This window comes from Chanodichthys erythropterus, chromosome 15, assembly GCF_024489055.1.
Source record: "Chanodichthys erythropterus isolate Z2021 chromosome 15, ASM2448905v1, whole genome shotgun sequence".
NCBI lineage: Eukaryota > Metazoa > Chordata > Actinopteri > Cypriniformes > Xenocyprididae > Chanodichthys > Chanodichthys erythropterus.
Genome location: NC_090235.1, coordinates 9,652,414 through 9,675,942, shown reverse-complemented (window position 1 = coordinate 9,675,942; position 23,529 = coordinate 9,652,414). Strand labels below are relative to the sequence as shown.

The 23,529-nt window shown below is 38.7% G+C and overlaps 3 protein-coding genes across 8 annotated transcripts in view; 2 read left to right on the top strand and 1 right to left on the bottom strand.

Moving 5' to 3' along the window:
• Positions 1-3,851, top strand: part of LOC137002087 (E3 ubiquitin-protein ligase TRIM69-like) — a 29,648-nt gene extending 25,797 nt beyond the window's left edge. For both annotated transcript variants that reach the window (XM_067361588.1, XM_067361589.1), the window contains 2 exons: positions 2,584-2,619; positions 2,771-3,851. In XM_067361588.1, coding sequence (XP_067217689.1) covers positions 2,604-2,619; positions 2,771-3,318 — 564 coding nt within the window. In that variant the 5' untranslated portion in view covers positions 2,584-2,603 and the 3' untranslated portion in view covers positions 3,319-3,851. The remainder of the gene's footprint in view (positions 1-2,583; positions 2,620-2,770) is intronic.
• Positions 3,852-8,273: 4,422 nt separating this feature from the next.
• On the top strand, positions 8,274-20,069 carry LOC137037468 (zinc finger protein RFP-like). 5 transcript variants are annotated; one of them, XM_067411477.1, is made up of 9 exons: positions 8,274-8,367; positions 8,952-9,063; positions 11,112-11,204; positions 11,457-11,839; positions 15,012-15,107; positions 17,193-17,426; positions 17,518-17,656; positions 19,082-19,117; positions 19,265-20,069. In XM_067411477.1, the coding sequence occupies exons 3-9, from the start codon at positions 11,132-11,134 to the stop codon at positions 19,810-19,812; spliced, it is 1,509 nt and encodes a 502-aa protein (XP_067267578.1). In that variant the 5' UTR covers positions 8,274-8,367; positions 8,952-9,063; positions 11,112-11,131; the 3' UTR covers positions 19,813-20,069. The 5 variants fall into 5 exon arrangements, with proteins under 5 accessions (XP_067267578.1, XP_067267574.1, XP_067267577.1 ...); XM_067411473.1 differs by having other exon boundaries at positions 11,457-11,872; XM_067411476.1 differs by lacking the exon at positions 8,952-9,063 and having other exon boundaries at positions 11,457-11,872.
• Positions 9,299-10,591, bottom strand: LOC137002167 (uncharacterized). The gene is made up of 4 exons (XM_067361670.1): positions 10,487-10,591; positions 10,212-10,401; positions 9,478-10,113; positions 9,299-9,381 (listed from the first exon to the last, which is right to left on the bottom strand). Exons 1-4 carry the CDS (start codon positions 10,589-10,591, stop codon positions 9,299-9,301), a joined length of 1,014 nt encoding a protein of 337 aa, XP_067217771.1.
• Positions 20,070-23,529: the final 3,460 nt, after the last annotated feature.

Here is a 23,529-nt window from a genome sequence, read left to right as displayed (position 1 = left end):
TTGTTTTGTGCTGGTGATTCAATCATCATGGAGTGTCCTGATTCATTGATCATCACCAAAATCTAAACTGAGTGTGTTAAATGTTACTTTTGCGTTAATTGAAGGTTTTTTTTTTACCCCCTTTATTAGGTTTTTTTTATACATTATGCAGAGTTTTGAGCAGTGTCTTTTAGACTCACACAGACATCATGAATCAGCGTATGATCCTCAGCGATGGTGACACTAAAATATCTTTTTTGTGACTTTAGTAGCTTGTTTTGTGATGTTCAGAGTTTATCTGAAAATTTTGTCACCATTGTTGAGGATCATATGCAGAACCTTGATGTCTGTGTGAATCTACATGATACTGTCTGAATAATTTCTGCATAAGGTTAAAAACTTCATAATTCATAATTTCAAAGTAGGACAGGTTCTTCTGCATTATGTCTAGGTGAATGAAAACACAATATTCAAAGATCTGTGAATAAGACCACTGTATGACTTTATATCATCAATGATCAAGCATCCAAACCCATTTGATCAGATTTCAATTTTCTCACAATTTTTTTATTGTACTAAATGCTTTAGAAAAACACAGTTACAACAACTGGAGAAAAACTAAAGTCAAATTGTCAAGGGTCAGGAGCCCAACTAAAACAAGCGCTTACCTCCATAACGGTGACATTTATAAATTTTGATAAAACATCTACACCTCATTAAGAAGATGTGTATGAAAGAAACAAAGTCAGAGTGGTTTGTAATAAGTGAAGATGCAGAGATCTAGAGTTTAATGTTCTGTTTGTGTTATCTGAGATTTGTGTGTCACCATTGTGCTGAAGGGTAGATCCTGAGCTTCAGTCAGTGATGATCCAGAAACACTGATGCTCTGCTGCATGTTGCTTTATTTAAAGACAGTAACTGTGTAGTTACTGATGCAGTGATACAGCAGTTACATTAGCTCATGCATGTGCTGCAGCTAATGACTTAATGCATTTGAAATGTAAAGAAACGGTTTCATAATATTAATCAAGGAATAACCTGTAAAGACCTTTAAGAAAAAATAGTTTTTGTTTGAACAGCCACTTTTATTAGTCAATTTAGCTCTAATTTTCAATTCATTTTTTTGAAAAGGGCAGCAGGGACGTTCTGAGAACATTTCCAAATAAAGTATGGTTCCCTAAATGTTCAGAGAATGTCTTGAATGTTCCCTGAAGGTCCGCCAAATAACGTCCCCCAAACCTTTAAAGAACTCCACATCTTGACCGTCTGTGAACATACTGGGAACGTTACTCAACACCAGTGGGGACGTTCTGAGAATGTTCTGGGAACGTAAAATTTCTAGCGAGGCTGTCACCTAGTAACGTTCCCAGTATGTTTAGAGATGGTCACGATGTGGAGTTCTTTTAAGGTTTGGGGAACGTTATTTGGTGGACCTTCAGGGAACATTCTGGACGTTCTGGGAATGTTGAGGGGACTATCACTATAGGACATTCTGTTAACTTCCCAAATGTCCTCTTTGTAACATTCATGCATGACCATAAAATAACCAAAATGGAACGTTCCCCTAAACTCATATCGGGAACGTTATTAAATGATCAACAGAGGACCGTGTGGGAACGTTCTGTTAATGTCCCAAATGTCCTCTTTGTAACGTTCTTTTTTTGACCATAAAATAACCAAAATGGAACGTCCCCCTAAAGTCATATAAGGAACCTTCAACTGCAGCACTTTCATTACCAAAAGAGGATGTTTTAGAAACATCCCGAATGTTCTGTAAAGGTTCAGAAATTTCATCACCTTTTGAGAACTTTTAGGGAATGTTGTGTAAGGTCCTGAGAACGTTACCTTCAACGTGGGTAAGACCAAATCACAAACAGTCCTAATCCACCCAAAGACACTGAACACCATTGAGGCAATAGCGACAGAGCCTTGGGTGCTGAACCTTTTCTTCATAAATGCAATACATTTTGATTTATAGATTTGAATCTACAATGAGACGCCAAAAAAAATCTTTAACAAATAAATAAAGATTGTCTGATTACCTGTGCCAGTGGTTTTCATTAGTTCACACTTACAAATGATCGAATAGAGTAAAAAAAAAAACACACACACACACACACACACATACATACATATATATATATATATATATATATATATATATATATATATATATATATATATATATATATATATATATATATATAAACTGTATATACTAGTTTAATTAGTGACACTTAGCCTATATTTTAAAACCTTTATGGCAACAATATGGCAACATTTTATTTTGAATAGGGCAACATTTGTATTTTTAAACCTTTATTTTAATATGGAAACATGACACCTCATTCTACAATATCGCTGACTCCTCCCCATCAGCCAATCACTGTGTGTTTACTCCATAGCAACAAGGTCAACCCCGCCCTTACTCTTAGCTTAAGACTTCAGTCTATTCCTTAGTAAAAGTTGGTCTCAGCAGCTTTGTGAATAGGTTTTAAGAGAAAACTCTTAGCTAAGAACTTTTACTGCTATTTAGGAGAACTCTTAGTGGTAAGATAAAATGTTTTGTGAATACGGCCCCTGATGATGTTTTATTGTCATTAGTCTCTACAGATCTGAAGAGGATGCAGCAGTATGAAGGTACAGTGTGTGTCTGAACTACACTAGATTACATTCATATTCTCACAGCTTCATCACTGACCTACAGGATGATTAAACACTGATTATATATTAAAAACATCATTACAAAATATCTGTATTTAATTGTGATTCATATTCTCTGTTTTCTCAGTGGATGTGACTCTGGATCCTGATACAGCTAATCCATATCTCATCCTGTCTGATGATGGAAAACAAGTGAGCTGTGGAGACATTGAGCAGAAACTCCCAGACAAACCAGAGAGATTTGATACAAGTGTAGATGTCCTGGGAAAGAAGGGATTCTCCTCAGGGAGATTTTATTTTGAGGTGCAGGTGAAGGGAAAGCCTGACTGGACTTTAGGAGTGGCCAGAGAATCCATTAACAGGAAGGGAGAGACCCCACTGACTCCCAGTAATGGATACTGGACTGTGATTATGAGGAATGGGAATGAATATAAAGCCTGTGCTGGTCCTGCTGTCTCTCTGCCTCTGAGAGTGAAGCTGCAGCGGGTCGGTGTGTTTGTGGATTATGAGGAGGGTCTGGTCTCCTTTTATGATGTGGAGTCCAGCTCTCATATCTACTCTTTCACTGGTCAGTCTTTCACTGACAAACTCTATCCTTATTTTTGTCCAGAATTTAATGATGGAGGTAAAAACTCAACTCCACTGATCATCACACCTGTCAAATACAATAAATGAATTTACATCCCTAATATGAAATACATGATGAAGATAATGATTTTTATTATTACAGTTCTGAAAACATTATCTATGTGCTGCTGTTAAAAGGATGAAGGATGCATTTTTTTTTCATTTGTTTTTAAAATCAATCTGTAATTAATAATCTGTCATTTTAACAAAAAAATGTAATGCTTGTTTTAGTAAGTTAAACTGATGTTTTTCAACATTTCATAACTGCTCATGCCATTTCAACCCCCACCCTCAATTGTATCAAGGCTGTTTCTCTACCATCTCAATACAAAATTTTCTGTAAAATTACTGTGGTATATCAGATGGTAACCTTGATATGTATCATAGAACTGTATGATTATTCATATAGCACAGTATGTGACACTTGTCATGTCCTGTTTGTGTTTAGTTTAATTTTCATGTAGCTTGTTTTTCTTCATTTACCTGTTTCTTTTATTCTATTTTCCTGCTACTAATCTGTTGTTATTGTGTATTTAACTTCCTCTTTGTTAGTGTATGAGTGAAGTTTGGTTAACTTAATCTTTTGCCTGTTTCTATATTCTGACTCTTTTGGTTTGTAAATAAAGACTGTTTGAATGTATAATCATTGTCATGCCAACCAGCACATCACCAACCCATGATGACTTCAAGGTATCAAAAAACAAACAAAAAACAAACAAAAAAAACAACTCCATGATATTATAATAATGGTTTAAAACAAACAAACAAACAACAAAAAAACATTGTATTACTATGGTACCATGTCAAATTTTTACACCACAGTAAAACCAGATTAGTTTTACCAAAAGAAAGTAGAATAATTTAGAAGTGAGTACATTTCTAAAGACAAATTGGGTCCATTCAAATGGTTTAAAATAATAATGATACACAATTTATTTAAAAAAAAAGACTGATAAATATCTGATGGTGCTGATATGAAGTAGAGACACAAATTCAAAACCTTATAAATGATGTGTATTTTTTTATATTTATTTTTATTTTTCAATATATTGTATGAAAATTGAGTTATTGTATGTGGACAGCTGGTTTTAAAGTAGTTATACTTTAAAAAATCACACAAATTTGTGTAAACAGAACTTACAAAGCTAGTCACACATTCTCACATTGTTCTGTGTATCCTGAGGGAAAGAGCAGAAAACTTTTTCTCTTTAACCCAAGAATGCATAAAGGGTGTCAAATAATAATTTCCTGAATGGAATTTGACTCAAATGTATTTTTGGATACATTTCTGTTAATAATAATATTTATTTTCTTGAAACTTTATGGTTTACTTAAATACTTTTTTTGCTCTGAGACAGGAGTTTTTATAAAACACAAGGCAAAAAGTACCCAGAAGACCTACTTCTACCAAGATTCTGAAGTTCACATCCAATGGACATTTTACTGTCCATAGGCCATGGGAGGAAAGTCATGAATGACAGGAAACCACACAAGTAACTCTATAGCTCACATAACAATGCTAGTGGATATAGTACATTCAGATTCATGCATTCATACACACATTCATGCTTGATAATACTTTATTCATACTACACACATGCATGTTTTTTTAACAGTCATGAAGTTCTGTAGAACCTATTCAGACCATAGGCACCGATTTATGTTTCTGCCGGTGGGTGCCCAGTGCCCCACATTACCATTTATACAGGTTAGTGACTGTAACATTTAACAGAAAACTGCGTGCACGTGACATCACATTGAGGCGGGGCAATTCGCTTCTTTCTAAGTAAGTTTCATCTGATGCCTTTGAGTTTGATGCCTTTTAGTCTGAGGCCGTTTTGTCTGATGCCTTTTAGTCTGAGGCTGTTTAGTTCGATGCCTAATTGTACGAGACCTGACACCTGATGTTGTTTTTCCTGAGACCTGAAGCCTTTCAGTCTGAGGCGTGATGCCGTTTTGTCCGATGACTGAAGCCTTTTAGTCTGAGGCATGACTCCTTTTCGTTGTATGACCGAGGTGTGAGGAAGTCCTAATATAACACCGTAGTAGAGCCATTTGTGCTCACATGCATCACTTGGATGTGCTCTTGACGTTTGCCATTAAAATATCGCAATAGAAACGGCCTTAAATAAACTATAAAAAGGGTGAAGATCATGTCTGAAAGCTACAATTGATTTTCTATTGGTTAAAATCAATGGAGAATATCTCGTATTTTTCCGTGGGTGCTCGACCATTTCCGTGGGTGCTCCAGCCCACTGAAAAAACACCTGAAGGACTCCAAGATGGTGAGAAATAAGATTCTCTGGTCTGATGAGATCAAGATAGAACTTTTTGGGCTTAATTCTAAGCGGTATGTGTGGAAAAAACCAGGCACTGCTCATCACCTGTCCAATACAGTCCCAACAGTGAAGCATGGTGGTGGCAGCATCATGCTGTGGGGGTGTTTTTCAGCTGCAGGGACAGGACGACTGGTTGCAATCGAGGGAAAGATGAATGCGGCCAAGTACAGGGATATCCTGGACGAAAACCTTCTCCAGAGTGCTCAGGACCTCAGACTGGGCCGAAGGTTTACCTTCCAACAAGACAATGACCCTAAGCACACAGCTAAAATAATGAAAGAATGGCTTCACAACAACTCTGTGACTGTTCTTGAATGGCCCAGCCAGAGCCCTGACTTAAACCCAATTGAGCATCTCTGGAGAGACCTAAAAATGGCTGTCCACCAACGTTTACCATCCAACCTGACAGAACTGGAGAGGATCTGCAAGGAGGAATGGCAGAGGATCCCCAAATCCAGGTGTGAAAAACTTGTTGCATCTTTCTCAAAAAGACTCATGGCTGTATTAGATCAAAAGGGTGCTTCTACTAAATACTGAGCAAAGGGTCTGAATACTTAGGACCATGTGATATTTCAGTTTTTCTTTTTTAATAAATCTGCAAAAATGTCAACAATTCTGTGTTTTTCTGTCAATATGGGGTGCTGTGTGTACATTAAAAAAAAAAAAAGATGGAAAAAAACCCATTAAGAATTGGCAATAAAAAATTGAAAAAATATGAGAACCCATTTCCAAACACTATTTAATAAAGTAGAAACAGACATTGTAAGCAAAATCAAATACCAAACAAACAACTGGGAATACTAGCAATTAAATACTGTGAATTAAAGAAAACCAAACTCCATTAGACTTTGCCATTAATGTAAAGGACCTCAAGCCAAAATTAAAACCCTTAAAAATAAAAAAAATCATCTAGACCTGTCAGCTGTTCTGAAATTATTCAGTGTGGATCTGAGTGTTGGTCACTTCCCTGACATCTGAAATCAAGAACTGATTATACCAATTTTTAAAAATAGAGATGAATCTGACCCTAATAATTACAGAGGCATTTGAGTGAGCTGCAACCTGAGAAAGATATTCTGTAATAAACTCCAGACTCTTAGACTTCATCATGACACACAATGTCTTGAGTAGAAGTCAAATGTCTATTTTTACCAAATTAAAGCACATCTGATCAGACCTACTGTACATGTTATATACTCTAATTGAAAAACATGTCCAAAATAAAGGTAAAATATTTGCATGTATGAACTAATATCACATATCTCACTCATCACAATATAAATCTATAGGTCTAAAAATCACCTCCACTGGAAACTTTAACCCAGCAGAGAATGAGCTGAGAGATAAAGCTCACAGGACCTTTTATTCCACAAAATGGCAATGTCCTATAGAGATTTCTGCTAGAATTGTATGGCAGTGAGGTGTGAGGTCCATTGTCAAATCCAAATCAAGAATTAAACAAATGGGAAAAACGTCTAATTGAGACCCAGAATTCTGTAAAAATATTCTACACATCCACTGGCATATCACAAATAAAACATTCAGGCAGAATTGGGGATTTCCACCAAACCTAAAAAATACAGAAAAGGGCAATCAAATTATGGCAGCGTATAAAATTTAGCAATCCAGACTGATAGCAATATAAAGCCCTGCAATACCAAGAGTTGAGCAATGGAACCAGTCTCGTCTCTCAGCTGGTCCAGAGCTTCAGTCCTGATGATCCACTAATTTCTACTGACCCCGTCACACTGATGCTCTGGACCAGAACAATATGTCAAACTAATTAGGTTGGAACTAAACTATCCCCTGTGAAGGGCTCCTTCCCTTTCCTTTCCCTATGTATAGATAAAACGTTATCAAAATGATTCCAGTTTACATGGATCCATGGAAATGACTAATAATTCTGCATTTTTCAGGCCAGACAAGTAATTTGGCAATGTCACTTTGTAAAAAAGACTAAGCTTACTTTAGCTCGATAATAACTTTTTCCTAGAGCTGCTATAAAGTTAAAACAATCTCTGTCCATTAATTTTCCTATTATCACTCTGAAGCTGCTTTGAAACAATCTGTATTGTAAAAAGTGCTATATAGTGTATTTTTACGAGACATTTATTTTCTGTTATTTTACGGTATATTTCTGGTGCCCCAGTTGCCGGAAAATTGCCCTTTTTTACAGGATTTTTTTTTACAGTGTATATAACTGAAGATGACTTCAATCCAGCCTAATTACAGCACAACTGAAACAAAATGTCACTTAATGGGAACAAACACGAGGTAACTTTTGCAAACTACCTTGTGTTTGAAAAGACTGAAGATGTTTTAAAGGAAGAGCAGCATTCTGTCATCATTTACTCTTTATGTCTTTCTGAACCTGAGTGACTTTCTTGTGGAACAAAAAGACATTTAGAAATTCATACAATTTCAATTTCTTCTTGTATAGGATATATATATATATATATATATATATATATATATATATATATATATATATATATATATATATATATATATATATATATATATATAAACACTGAGATTAATCTGAAAACATCAGTCATGATACACCAAATACAGTGACACAAATTAATGTGTAAATACAGGAGGAGCTCTGACATCACAGCAGTTCAGAGAGATTCAGAGAAAGTGAAATTAACTTGATCAACAACAATATGGACGCCTGAAACGATCAACCTCTTTAAACAACAGAATATTTACTGAGCCATTCAAAGAGTCTTGTGGACACATCTGATACTCACAGGTAATGATAGAAATATAAGAGAGATTGAGCTGAACAGGTTTCTGATGGAAGTGATCTGGTTTAGTAGGGTTTATGTCAAACTGGACATTAGTTGAACAAAATTAAGTTTAAGTATGTCAAATATTCAACTTTAGTTGGAAATGGTATTAAAATTATGTCACTTGACTAGTTGTATAGCAAAATTAGGTGTTTCTGTCATTTTGTCACATAACATTAAGACTAAAGAAAGAGGAAAAAGAGGAATTAAAAGAAAGACTGAAGATTGAAGAGAGACTGAACACAAACCAGCTAAACTGCAGCTGAAAATCACATTTACATTAAACAAGATGAAAATTACTACATTTAATATATTTTGTGGAGAGATTTATAAAAACACACAAACACACACATATATATATTTGTTGGAAAACATTTCGCTTCAACTTTGTACTTTCCATAATCTAAACAGCAGGTCAAAGTTCAGATTGTTCAGTGAGATTATGAGTCTCTCACTGTGTTTCAAACTGTCATGATTCAATTTGATTTTAAGTTTATTTTAAGAGAAAATAAATTATTTAAATAACTTGAATGTCTCTCTCTTTCAGAGATTAATCACAGTGAAGAGTTGTTCACAAGAGTGAATGAACCATGTGCTCTTTGAAATTAACTAATGTGAAATAATAGTATGAAGAATAAGTAACCAAATTAACTCTTGAGGTAAGATTTCATTTAAACCTCAGTGACCAAATACACATGACCAGGAGCAGATGGACTTAGATGTTTCTATCACGGTGGGTTGCAGGAAAGCAGATGAAGATCTGCTTATAATAGAATAATAATTCCAACACAAAGGTTTATTATTATACACAATCCAAAGAACAGTGAATGGGCAGCAACACACACACTAAACTTAGATGAGAACCAACAATGAACTGAATGAGACAGAGACCAGCTATGGCTGGCTGGCGGGCGGGCTGGTGGGAGGGAGGGAGGGAGGGAGGGAGGGAGGGGGTTTAGGAGGAGGGAGAGGAGAAGCTGAAGATGGGCAGGAGACAGGAGGAGACAGCAGGGAGGAATATCACGGCGGAACTGACGGAGGGAGGAGCCAAGGCAGAGTCTTAAATAACATACTGGGCAGAGCCTGGGCTTTGACCGATGGTGGTGGAGCGAAATGAGGTGGAGACCCAAGTGAAGCCACAAGGATGACAGCCCAGGGCAACATCGTCTGTCTGGAGGACTGAGGTGACGTCGTCGGCTTGAGTGACCGAGGTGGAGGTGGGGGCCTGGCAGAACAGGGCGTCACAGGAGGGAGTGAGGACCATGGTGGAACTGGGGGGAAGGAGGATCCCGGTGAAGCTGGAAGGGTGGAGGGTTGAGGTGCAGCCAGAGGCCCGTAAGTCCACAGCAAATCCATGGTGATGAGAGACCAAGGTGGAGCTGGAGGGACGAGGGAGCCCGGTGGTGCCTTAGTGATGGCGGACCATGGCGGAGCTGATGGAGCGCAGAGCCAAGGCAGATCCGAAAGGCTGACAAGTCGAGGTGGAGGACTGGGCCTGAAGGCCTGAGGTGTAGCCATGGGATCTGCATCACAGAGCCAAGCTGGCGTAGAGAGAGGCCGAGGTGGAGCCAATGAGCTGGCGGGGATCAGCGGCGAGGGTGGAGTCAAGGAGCTATGAGACGCCAGTGAGGCAGGTAAATCCAGGGAATATGATGGAATCAGCGGAGATGATGGTGACAATGGGGTGGGCAGGATATTAGGTGGGATAGCTGTATCCATGATAGAGAGTGTGGTAGGATGTAGAGGGATAAGAAATTTATGATCCAGCACTCCTCAACTGGCTCATCTGAGAACTGTCTCACTGGACCTGACTCCTTGCTTGATCTGGTGATCGGCTTCAGCCTCGGGATGGGTGCGGCGACCTGCTCAGGCTCTGGGGTGGACTCTGTGGCTGGCACTAACTTCGGGCATTGAGGGGGCTCAAGCTTGTGGTCCACGGCGGGTGATAGCTCGGGGTCAGACTCCATGGCGGTCACGGGCATTCCAGGACATTTTCTCTGGAGCAGGAAAAGAGATGGCTACTGGAGGTGTTGATAGTCCTGGGGAGTCAGAGATAATGGTGCCGTTGTCCTCGATGACTACCGCGATGAGGGAGGATCCGCACACCCACAAGGCATAGTCAACGAACTTCATGAAAGGAAGGTGTTCCTCCCCCAACAGCAGCATCTGGGCAAGAATACTGTCCATCCTGCTCCAGAAACGCGGTTTCAGAAATTCATCGTCCCAGCGCGCCTCGTGATAGAGCTGTAGGTACTCCTCCACATAATCCTCCAGCTACCAGCCGTTCTGTGAAAAGCAGTCCTCATAATTCCAGTTTTGGATCGGTTCTTCTGTCACGGTGGGTTGCAGGAAAGCAGACGAAGATGAAGATAATAATAATTCCAACATGAAGGTTTATTTACACAATCCAAAGAACAGTGAACGGGTAGCAACACACACACACACACTAAACTTAGATGAGAATCGACAATGAACAGAATGAGACAGGGAGTCTAAGTACACAGGGAACATAATGACAGACACCTGAAGTAACCAAAGAGACTAACTAGAATGCAATTAAGACTACACTGAACTGATGCACAGGAAACTAGCACACAGGAATGAAACTAACACAACACATAACATAACATAATCCTGACAGTTTCTTATCAGACCATTGATCATAATTTATAAGGTAAAAAACAATCTGTTTATTTTAATTGAAAAGGCTTGAAGAGTGAAAGAACAATGGCAGAATCTTCACCATCATCAACAAAAGCAAGAAAAACCAGGAAACAGAGTATTGAGCACACACCTCCATGTAAGTCAATAACCAAAAAAGAAAGAATTAGAATTAATATTGCTGTAGTATTGTTGTACTTCAAATAAGATGATAAAATAATTTGAGCTCAAATCAATATATCTCATTCATGTTATTTATTTTGTAAGTGGTCATGTAATGAGCTTCACATTACAGTACTGATCAGCTTGTCTGTGCTCATTTTGCCGTAATGCCTAACTGACTGTACATGATCTCTTACACATGATTTATCTTCATCATTTCCCTTTACAGGGATGTCATCCTCCAGTGGTCCACTGACTGAGGAGCTTCAGTGCTCAATATGTCTGGACGTGTTCACTGATCCAGTCACCACTCCATGTGGACACAACTTCTGCAAGACCTGTCTGAATAAGTGCTGGGACAACAGCCAGACCTGCAACTGTCCATATTGTAAAGAAACATTCAATCGAAGACCTGATCTCAAGATTAATACCACACTCAGAGAAGTTGTAGATCACTATAAAAAGAAACGTCCTGAGAAAAAAACTGAAGTTCTGAAAAATCCTGAAGTTCTGTGTGACGTCTGTGAGGAAAGAAAGCAGGAAGCCCTGAAGTCGTGTCTGGGGTGTCAGAGCTCTTACTGTGAAACTCACCTGGAGCCTCATTTGAGAGTGGCAGGTTTAAAGAAACACAAACTGATCATTCCTGTGAGTAATCTAGAGCAGTGGTTCCCAACCCTGGGGTCGCGACCCCCACTAGGGGTCGCTAATAATTTTCGAGGGGTCGCCAGTCGCCAATCTTTTTTTTTTTTTTAAAGAGCACGATAAATTAATTCTGATTAAAATAATTCTTAAAAAAAAAAAATGTAAAAAAATTAAACATGACAAAAAAAAAAATCCTTAACGCCGAGAATTTTGCAACATATCGCGAGAGTGGGAAGATACAGACGTAACTTCGAAAAAAAAACGAGGCAAAGAGAAAATATGGCAAAGCGGCGAGGAGAAGATAAAAATGAATGCGCTAAAAAGAAAACAAGGCCTTATTTAGACAGTTATCTTGAATTTGGTTTCATTGAAGCGATGGACAAGGTGAGAATTGAGTGTGTAATCTGTGGTGAGAGACTAGCGAATGAAAGCATGAAGCCCTGCAAACTAATGAGACATCAGAGCACCAAACACCCACAGACGGTGGGTAAACCTACAGAATTTTTCCTGAGGAAAAAAGAACTTGTTATGTCAAATAGACCCCAGAACATAATAGATGTTTTTACAAGAGCTGGAAATGAAAATAGACAGGCAACGGTTGCATCCTTCGAGTGCGCTCTCTTAATTGCCCAATCAAAAAAGCCACACACCATCGGGGAAACTCTGCTCAAACCCGCATGTGTAAAAATGGCAGAAATAATGTGCGGGGCACAGGCAGCTTCAAAACTAAAAACTGTACCTCTGTCTAATAATACAATAAAGCACAGAATCGACAGAATGGCAAATGATGTTGAGAACACACTGATTGAAAAGTTAAAGATGCACCCATTTTCCATCCAACTTGACGAAACGTCTACTGTGGCGGATGAAGCAGTCCTCATTGCATATGTGCAGTACGTTGATGACTCCGAACTAAAGCAGGACATACTTTTGTCGACTAATTTGTCTACAACAACACGAGGAGAAGATATTTTCCACGCGATTGACACGTACTTCACAAAGAATCAGATTCCCTATAATAATTTAGTCGCATGCTGCACTGATGGAGCTGCTTCAATGATGGGAAAAAACAAGGGCTTCAATGCACGTTTGAAAGAAAAAGCACCCTACTGTCTTGTGTTTCACTGTATGATACACCGTCAAGCCTTGGCCAGCAAACACCTCTCTGATGAACTTAATGAAACAATGAAGACAGTTGTAAAGATCGTTAACTTTATAAAAGCCCGCCCGGTAAACAAGCGAATCTTTGCGGAGCTGTGTGAAGATGAGGTGCATCAGACACTCCTCCTTCATACCGAAGTGCGCTGGCTATCAAGAGGCCAAGTGTTGGTTCGTTTTATTGAACTAAAAGAAAAAAATAAAAGAGTTCCTGAAAATGAACAATCAGAAGCTGTTTGACGAAATGACAGATGCATTTCTCATCAGAACGTCATACTTGGCGGATATTTTCAGCCTCTATAATGAAACAAACAAGCGCATGCAGAGCGCGGATGCAAATGTGCTGGAATGCAAGGAAATTATTGACGCATTTGTGCATAAAGTGGACTTTAGGAGGAATAAGCTGATGAAACGAGACCTACACCATTTTCCATCACTTCTTAAACAGACCGGGGAAATTTGCCTGAATCCTTGAGCAAGGAGTTCATACTTCACATGGAACGGCTACAGAAAGAGATGACGTCACGGTTTTCGGATGTTGATGAACATGTCGCTAAATGCGCATGGGTAATGGATCCATTCACTGCGCAGGAGGAGGACGTGGAGTATTTACAAGCGGAGGACGAGCTCTTGGATATCAAGTCTAATTCTCTTCTGAGGAGATTCTTCAATGAACACGGGTACAAACGGTTCTGGCTGGTGAAAGGACCTAACGTCGCACCCAAGCTTGCGCACCATGCTACAACCAGACTCATCCTGCCATTCGCCACAACATACCTGTCCGAGACTGCTTTTAGTTCTCTGGTAACCATCAAAACGAAGGCACGCAACAAGCTGGATGTGCACCATGACTTTCGTATGGCTGTCACGAAAATCATGCCTAATATACAATCTCTAGCCCTGGATATGCAGGCCCAGACTTCACATTAAATAGTCACATTAAAACAATTAAATAAGGGCTTTAATTCAACCAGGAACAAGAGAAAAGGCATGAAAAAACATAACTTACAATATGTAAATATTTATTATGCAGTGGTTATTGTTGTGTTTTAATTGGTGAATGTTTTTAGTTTTTTAGAATGCAAAACAAAAAATACATTAATTCTCTGAATAAGTGATATTCATGTTAGTAAATTTTAATTTGCTTCTGTTTGTTCATCAGTTAAAAAGCACAGGCTGAAAACAAAAGTCGGTCATTGTGAACCCTTGCATGTTGTTACACGTTTAAGGTAATAAGTGAAATGGATAGATTTGATATTTACGCTAACAGATTAAAATGTGCTGTTATTTGCTCAACGGGTTTAGGAAAATAAATGGAATCTGTTGTTGGAAAAACTCAGTAGTTGCAAGTTGCAGTTAATTGTTTGCATTCTGGTGTTATTAAAAACTTAAACAACTGACAGTCACATTAAGCTGATGTCTATACTGGTGTATTTGAATGGGGGGGGGTCATGGGGGTCGTTAAGATTTTTCAGTGTTAAAATAGGGGTCTCTTGAAAAAAAGGTTGGGAACCACTGATCTAGAGGACGATATATGTCAGAAACATGAGAGACCTCTGGAGCTGTTCTGTAGAGATGATCAGACGTGTGTGTGTCCGATCTGTGCCATAACAGACCACAAGAACCACAACACTGTTCCTATAGAGGAGGAGAGTTAAAAAAAAAAAAAAAAAAAAAAAAAATATATATATATATATATATATATATATATATATATATATATATATATATATATATATATATATATTATTTATTTATTTATTTTACTAAAAAATTGATTTTAAAGGGCTCATATCATGAGGAGTCACATTCTATGATTTTGTGAAAAAATTAATCAATTATGAAAACATATTGTGTGTCTGGTTACTGTGATTCCTTAAGTCCAACATGTCCCTGGATCAACATATCAAATCTGTTTGGTTGATTAGAATGTTGTTTGAGGATCATCATGTTGTGAAATCATGTTCACCTTCTCTGTCTATAGACTCAACTGATAAAGACACAGAAAGATGTGCAGCAGATGATCCAGGACAGAACCAAGAAGATTCAAGATGTCAAACATTCAGCAGAAGTCAGAAAAGTGAGTTTAAAATAATTTAATTTATTTAATTTAAATATTTATTTACTCATTTAGTTCCGGTTCTCCAAGAGTCCTGATAAACAATACAAAAACACTGGGACTTTATACTGTTTGTATTGTTTGAGTTGTTTGAAACTCTTTTCGGTGTTCAGAACAAATACAAACCTGATTCCAAAAAAGTTGGGACACTGTACAAATTGTGAATAAAAAAGGAATGCAATAATTTACAAATCTCATAAACTTATATTTTATTCACAATAGAATATAGATAACATATCAAATGTTGAAAGTGAGACATTTTGAAATGTCATGCCAAATATTGGCTCATTTTGGATTTCATGAGAGCTACACATTCCAAAAAAGTTGAGACAGGTAGCAATAAGAGGCCAGAAAAGTTAAATGTACATATAAGGAACAGCTGGAGGACCAATTTGCAACTTATTAGGTCAATTGGCAACATAATTGGGTATAAAAAGAGCCTCTCAGAGTGGCAGTGTCTCTCAGAAGTCAAGATGGGCAGAGGATCACCAATTCCCCCAATGCTGCGGCGAAAAATCGTGAAGCAATATCAGAAAGGAGTTTCTCAGAGAAGAATTGCAGAGTTTGAAGTTATCATCATCTACAGTGCACAATATCATCCAAAGATTCAGAGAATCTGGAACAATCTCTGTGCGTAAGGGTCAAGGACAGAAAACCATACTGGATGCCTGTGATCTTCGGGCCCTTAGACGGCACTGCATCACAGACAGGAATGCTACTGTAATGGAAATCACAACATGGGCTCAGGAATACTTCCAGAAAACATTGTCGGTGAACACAATCCACCGTGCCATTCGCCGTTGCCGACTAAAACTCTATAGGTCAAAAAAGAAGCCATATCTAAACATGATCCAGAAGCGCAGGCGTTTTCTCTGGGCCAAGGCTCATTTAAAATAGACTGTGGCAAAGTGGAAAACTGTTCTGTGGTCAGACGAATTAAAATTTGAAGTTCTTTTTGGAAAACTGGGACGCCATGTCATCTGGACTTAAGAGGACAAGGACAACCCAAGTTGTTATCAGCGCTCAGTTCAGAAGCCTGCATCTCTGATAGTATGGGGTTGCATGAGTGCGTGTGGCATGGGCAGCTTACACATCTGGAAAGGCACCATCAATGCTGAAAGGTATATCCAAGTTCTAGAACAACATATGCTCCCATCCAGACGTCGTCTCTTTCAGGGAAGATCTTACATTTTCCAACATGACAATGCCAGACCACATACTGCATCAATTACAACATCATGGCTGCATAGAAGGATCCGGGTACTGAAATGGCCAGCCTGCAGTCCAGATCTTTCACCCATAGAAAACATTTGGCACATCATAAAGATGCGACAAAGAAGACCTAAGACAGTTGAGCAACTAGAAGCCTGTATTAGACAAGAATGGGACAACATTCCTATTCCTAAACTTGAGCAACTTGTCTCCTCAGTCCCCAGACGTTTGCAGACTGTTATAAAAAGAAGAGGGGATGCCACACAGTGGTAAACATGGCCTTGTCCCAACTTTTTTTAGATGTGTTGATGCCATAAAATTTAAAATCAACTTATTTTTCCCTTAAAATGATACATTTTCTCAGTTTAAACATTTGAAATGTCATCTATGTTGTATTCTGAATAAAATATTGAAATATTAAAATATTGAAACTCCCACATCATTGCATTCTGTTTTTATTCACAATTTGTACAGTGTCCCAACTTTTTTGGAGGTTTGTAAAAATAAGGTAACTGACAATAATATGTCTAAAATTTCAGTCACTTCATAATAACTTATTTAATTAATTGTTCTGTAAAAACAATATCACACTCACAATAGCACTGTTGCTCTGAATATTGACACGGCTGTGATTACATGATCACTTAGTGAAGTAATAACACACCTCTCCTCAACAAGACACATGATTTGAGCAATCATTCAGTGCAAACAGGATGAACTTAATACTTCAGCTGATGGAAATACTTGTTTCATGAAAAAGTATGAGCAATAGTAACACTGATTCTTGTCTTATCAAACACCACTAATAATTAGTTGATTGTCCTGGTTGAGCAGAGGAACACAGAGAAGGAGAAAGCAGCCCATGTCGAGCTCTTCACTGATCTCATCTGCTCCATTGAGAGATGTCTGACTGAACTGCTAGAGATGATGGAGGAGCAGCAGAAAGCAGCAGAGAAACAGGAGGAAGAGCTCATTGAAGAGCTGGAGCAGGAGATCACTGAGCTAAAGATGAGAAACACTGAGCTGGAGCAGCTATCACACACTGAAGATCACCTCCACCTCCTACAGGTCAGTCAACATCTCTCTGATCAATGATAATGCAGTATATGACACCATAACACTCCCCATGATGAAGGATTTCTCCTCTCTCCTGCTGTAGATTTACTCATCCCTGTGCAGCTCTAGAAACACCAGGAACTGGTCTGAGATCAGTGTGAAGACTGATGAGAGTATGGAGACTCTGAGGAGAGCTCTGACTCGACTGCAGGACACTCTACAGGAGAAACTCACACTAACTGGTACGGCAATATCAAATACTCTGTATATAGATACTGTACATATATTAATCATCTTTTAATATCAGTAAGGAAGAATGAACCTGGTCAAGCTGAAATAAGAGAAGTTTGTGATCACGTGTTTGTGTCTCATCTTCAGCTCACAGTTCTTCTTGAAGAGAGCAGGTCATTTTCAGCTCTAATTTCAGAAAACATGCAGTAAATTCATTTTGTACTAGAAGCTTCATCCCTGTAACCACAAATGTGAGGCTTTAGTACATCTGCGAACATGTTTAGTTGAGAAACTACAGAGAGAAAAATGAAAAGACCAATTTGCTGTTGGTCTTTTCAGCTGTCTGAATGTTGTAAATGTTGTGATTATGTGTCAGATAAATTTAGTTTAGCAGAAGAAAATCAAATCAGTTGACATCATGGATTTGTTGGAAACTTTTTTGCTCGTCGAAGGAGTGACCAGGAGACGTTGGGATATCTTTCAAGCAGAAGTTACTCTTTATTGAGAAACGCACTGTGTGTGTCGCTGTAGTCATCCAAGTCTAACTGATGCAGTGTATACATGATGTTTTATAGGCATTCAGTGGGCAGTCCTTAAAGGTGTTGCCCTTACACACAGCCTTAGAAGTGACCACTAAAACAAAAGCATCTAAAGACAATACAGGAAATTACCCCCGACTGTGTAGATAATAGTACCCTTAAATAGTATAAACAGTAGCTGGTCACGAGAACTAAGACTATGTAAACATTCACACATAGTTTGACTTCCAGTAGGAAGATCAAAGCATTCAAATGCATAGGTGCTAACTCAGCCTGACAGTATTGCCCATACCTTTACATTATCATAGAGACAAAAGCACAGCTGTATCTTGAGCTCGTCATGCCAAATGGTCAGGAAGAGCATGAAGAAAAGGTTTGTCACACACCCCTGAGCTGCCTGCCTTGATCTCCTTAAAATGTCATTATTCCTTAACATGCTAAATACAATATACTTCACCTTAGTAATTCATGTGAGGTTATGTCAGGATGTAGGATCAACAGATCTTAAACAGATTATTAAATTTGTAATCCCACAGATTTAAAATGCATATTTGATGTTCTTTATAGATGAATTTCAGACCTGTAGCTCAAACAGCTTTTCAGTGCTGGGATTTAATTTTAATTTTATTAAAGTTTAATCTTTATAGTGTTGTCTTCACTAAATAACCACAACACAAATCCACTCTTACACTGAGATGAATAAAGGCATACAAATATCACAAAATGTTTCACAACACATTCACAAAGATGTTCTAAAACGCAGGAATATTTAGAGCTCAAACACTGATCAGATAAAACATGATATTGTTCATTATTCTTTAAACATAACCTTAAAGCTTGTCTATAATTCCACACTTAAAACATGTCAAAGATCTGATGATGTTTTATTGTCATTAGTCTCTACAGATCTGAAGAGGATGCAGCAGTATGAAGGTACAGTGTGTGTCTGAACTACACTAGATTACATTCATATACTCACAGCTTCTTTACTGACCTATTTGAATAAAAACTGATTAAATATTAAAACATCACAAAGTATCTGTATTGTGAATTTGTGATTCATATTCTCTGTTTTCTCAGTGGATGTGACTCTGGATCCTGATACAGCTCATCCTCAACTCATCCTGTCTGATGATGGAAAACAAGTGAGACATGAACACATTGAGCAGAAACTCCCAAACAACCTAGAGAGATTTGATCCATGTGTAGGTGTCCTGGGAAAGGAGGGATTCTCCTCAGGGAGATTTTATTTTGAGGTGCAGGTGAAGGGAAAGACTGACTGGGCTTTAGGAGTGGCCAGAGAATACATTAACAGGAAGGGAAAGATCACACTGAGACCCAGTGTTGGATTCTGGACTGTGGCTCTGAGCAGTGGGAATGAATATTGGGCCTGTGATGATCCCTCTGTCTCTCTGTGTCTGAGAGTGAAGCCGCAGCGGGTCGGTGTGTTTGTGGATTATGAGGAGGGTCTGGTCTCCTTTTATGATGTGGAGTCCAGATCTCATATCTACTCTTACACTGGTCAGTATTTCACTGGGAATCTTTATCCATTTTTTAGCCCAGAGCCTAATAATAGAGGTAAAAACTCAACTCCACTGATCATCACACCTGTCAAATACAATAAATGAATTTACATCCCTAATATGAAATACACAATGAAAATAATGATTGCTAAATTAAAAATCTAAAAAATCTTTGCTATTTTATATATTTGCTTTTCATTCTTAAAATATCATTTCTAGCTATAATTGCAAACTATAATGTAAAAATATGCTTGTTTAACAAATAATAATAATTATTTTTTTACTTTTCATAATTATTCATGCAATTTTCCCCATTTCTACCTGACAATGTGAAATTGCCTGTAATTTTTTTTTATATAAAAATAAACCACACTATGATAACCTTGACAAACTGTATTAAGGCTGTTTCAATTTTTTCTTTGATATTGCTGTGGTACATCAGATGGTAATACCTCAATATATATCACAGAACTGTATGATTACCATATTCATACACAACACTATGGTACTTAAAGGTGCCTAAAACACCATGATATTATGATTTTGGTAATAATAATAATAATAATAATAAGACAAGTTAAATGTTAGCACCATGGTAAAACTAGGTATGTTAAACCATAAGAATAGAATGAATTAGTCAAGTTCAAAATACAAATTTCAGCACACATTAGATTAATATAAATGCTCCTTTTTACTGATACAGTTGAGTCCATCTTCAAATAAAATGTAAGACTGTTAAATATCTGATGGTGCTGATCTGAAGATACAAATATGAAACCTTATAAAAGAGTACCTTATAACATGAAACCTTAATTTCAGGACACACAGTGGGGAAAATTATTATTTGATGCCCTGCTGATTTTGTAAGTTTGCCCATATCCTGCACAAGGCTGGAATGGGCTACAAGACCATCAGCAAGAAGCTTGGTAAGAAGGTTGTCTGTTGTTGTGATTATTCAGAAATTGAAGAAATACAAAATAACCATCAGTCGCCCTCTGTCTGGAGCTCCATGCAAGATCTCGCCTCATGAGGTAAGGATGATGATGAGAAAGGTGAGGGATCAGCCCAGAACTACATGGGAGCTTGTAAATGATCTCAAGGCATTTGGGACCACCTTCACCAAGAAAACCTTTGGTAACACACTATGCCACAATGGATTGAAATCCTGCAGTGCCCGCAAGGTCCCCCTGCTCAAAAAGGTGTATGTACATGTCTGCCTGAAGTTTGCCAATGAACATCTAAATCAGTGGTTCCCAAACTTGTCCTGAAGGACTGCACATTTTGTATGTCGCCCTTATTTGACACACCTACTTCAGGTCTTGTAGTCTTTACTAATGAGCTGATGAGTTGAATCAGATGTGTTAAATGAGAGAGACATCCAAAATGTGCAGTGCTGGGGGTCCTTCAGGGCAGGTCTGGGAACCACTGATCTAAATGATTCAGAAAAGGCTTGGGAGAAAGTACTGTGGTCAGATGAGACCAAAATTGAGCTCTTTGCATCAACTCGCCATATTTGGAGGGAGAGACATGACTATGACCCCAAGAACACCATCCCTACAGTCAAGCATGAGGTGGAAACATTATGCTTTGGGGCTGTTTCTCTGCTAAGGGTACAGGATGACATCATCGCGTTGAAGGGCCGATGGGTGGAGCCATGTACCATAAAATATTGGACAAGAACCTCCTTCCCTCAGCCAGAACACTGAAGATGGGTCGTGGATGGGTCTTCCAGCATGACAATGACCCAAAACATTCCGCCAAGGCAACAAAGGAGTGGCTCAAGAAAAAGCACATTAAGGTCATGGAGTGGCCTAGCCAGTCTCCAGATCTTAATCCATTAGAAAATCTGTGGAGGGAGCTGAAACTTCAAGTTGCCAAGCAACAGCCAAGAAATCTTAAGGATTTAGAGAGGATCTGTAAAGAGGAGTGGACCAAAATCCCCGAGATGTGTGCAAACCTGGTGACCAACTACAAGAAACGCCTTACCTCTGTGCTCGCCAACAAGGGTTTCTCCACCAAGTCCAAGTCATGTTTTGCTTGGGGATCAAATACGTATTTCACTCACTAAAATGCAAATAAATGTATAACCTTTATATCATGTTTTTTTTTTTTTCCTGGATTTTATGTTTGATATTTTGTCTCAATCCATTAAAACAAACCTACCATAAAAAAAAAATAGACCCCTCATTTCTTTATAAGTGGGCAAACTAATAAAATCAGCAGGGGATCAAATAATTATTTTCCCCACTGTAGTTGTCAGCAGATAGACACGGGACACGGAGGTAAGTGATATACGCAACAACAGGTTTATTGAACAACAACGGGAAAGTGTGAAAAGAGCAGAATGTCCAGGTAAGCAGGCAGGGAATGGGAAAGTCATATGGGGCTTATCTGATAGTGATTGTCCATTTGTCCTTTCCAGAGGATCCAGAGGGAACAGTGGAGCGTGGACACGGTGGAGATCTGGAGCTGTGGGGAACAAGGAGTGAATGCAGGCACAACAGGTAAGAGGACCTTGTCATAGAAGTTGACAAGACCAGACAACTGTGGTGAGGAAGGTGACTGCTTATGAAGGGAGTGCTGATAAGTAGTAACAATGGTGATGGCTTTCAGGTGCAGGTGATTGCAGAATGTGACCAAGTGTGCAGGAGGAGGAATTTGGGAAATGGAGTTCAGGGATGGTGAGACAGATAGTGACCATGACATTACTCCCCCCTCCCAATAGGCGTATCCTCGCGCTGTAGATGGAACAACCAGGGAGGGAGGGCAGGCGTCCTGGAGTCTTAGCAGGAGAGTGACGGTGACGGTGCAGGTAGCTATGTACCCTCCAGGACGGAGGACTGCATGCTTGGCTGCTTCCACTGCATGCTGCTTTGCAACCCACCTCCTCCCCCAGCTCCTTCTTAAACGTGTTCCGCGAGTACACACTTACAAATAATCAGATAATAAATAGTATGCGTAATAGTATGCATATTTGGCGTGCTGTCTGAGGAGAGGGCTCAATTTTCGCACCCCTCCTGTTCAACCTATATATGCTGCCACTGAGCCAAATAATGAGAAAGAACCAAATTGCATATCACAGCTATGCAGATGACACCCAGATTTACCTAGCCCTATCACCTAACGACTACAGCCCCATTGACTCCCTGTGCCAATGCATTGATGAAATTAAAAATTGGATGTGTCTAAACTTCCTTCAGTTAAACAAAGACAAAACTGAAATCATTGCGTTTGGAAACAAAGATGAAGTTCTCAAAGTGAACATGTACCTTCACTCTAGGGGTCAAACAACTAAAAATCAAGTCAGGAATCTTGGTGTGATTTTGGAGTCAGACCTGAGTTTCAGTAGCCATGTAAAGACAATAACTAAATCAGCATATTATCATCTCAAAAATATTGCAAGAATTAGATGCTTTGTCTCCAGTCAAGACTTAGAGAAACTTGTTCATGCTTTCATCACCAGCCGGCTGGATTATTGTAATGGGCTCCTCACTGGTCTTCCCAAAAAGACCATAAGACAGCTGCAGCTCGTACAGAACGCTGCTGCCAGGATTCTGAGCAGAACCAGAAAACATGAACACATCACACCAGTCCTCAGGTCCTTGCACTGGCTTCCAGTTGCATTTAGAATTGACTTTAAAGTACTGTTACTTGTTTATAAATCACTCAATGGTCTAGGACCTCAATACATTGCAGATATGCTCATAGAATAAACCTAACAGATCACTCAGATCATCAGGATCAAGTCATTTAGAAATACCAAGGGTTCACTCAAAGCAGGGAGAGTCTGCTTTTAGCTGTTACGCCAGCCGCAGCTGGAAC

What these genes read in the sequence shown, in the direction of transcription:
- LOC137002167 (XM_067361670.1), bottom strand. Translation starts at nt 10,591, where the DNA reads ATGGACAGTATTCTTGCCCAGATGCTGCTGTTGGGGGAGGAACACCTT. An exon ending in CAGATCAAGCAAGGAGTCAG is followed by an intron (nt 10,114 to 10,211) that starts GTCCAGTGAGAC and finishes TCATGGATACAG; the next exon opens with CTATCCCACCTAATATCCTG. An exon ending in CAAAGCCCAGGCTCTGCCCA is followed by an intron (nt 9,382 to 9,477) that starts GTATGTTATTTA and finishes GCCCATCTTCAG; the next exon opens with CTTCTCCTCTCCCTCCTCCT.
- LOC137037468 (XM_067411476.1), top strand. Translation starts at nt 11,132, where the DNA reads ATGGCAGAATCTTCACCATCATCAACAAAAGCAAGAAAAACCAGGAAA. An exon ending in TATTGAGCACACACCTCCAT is followed by an intron (nt 11,205 to 11,456) that starts GTAAGTCAATAA and finishes TTCCCTTTACAG; the next exon opens with GGATGTCATCCTCCAGTGGT. An exon ending in GGAGAAACTCACACTAACTG is followed by an intron (nt 17,657 to 19,081) that starts GTACGGCAATAT and finishes TATTGTCATTAG; the next exon opens with TCTCTACAGATCTGAAGAGG.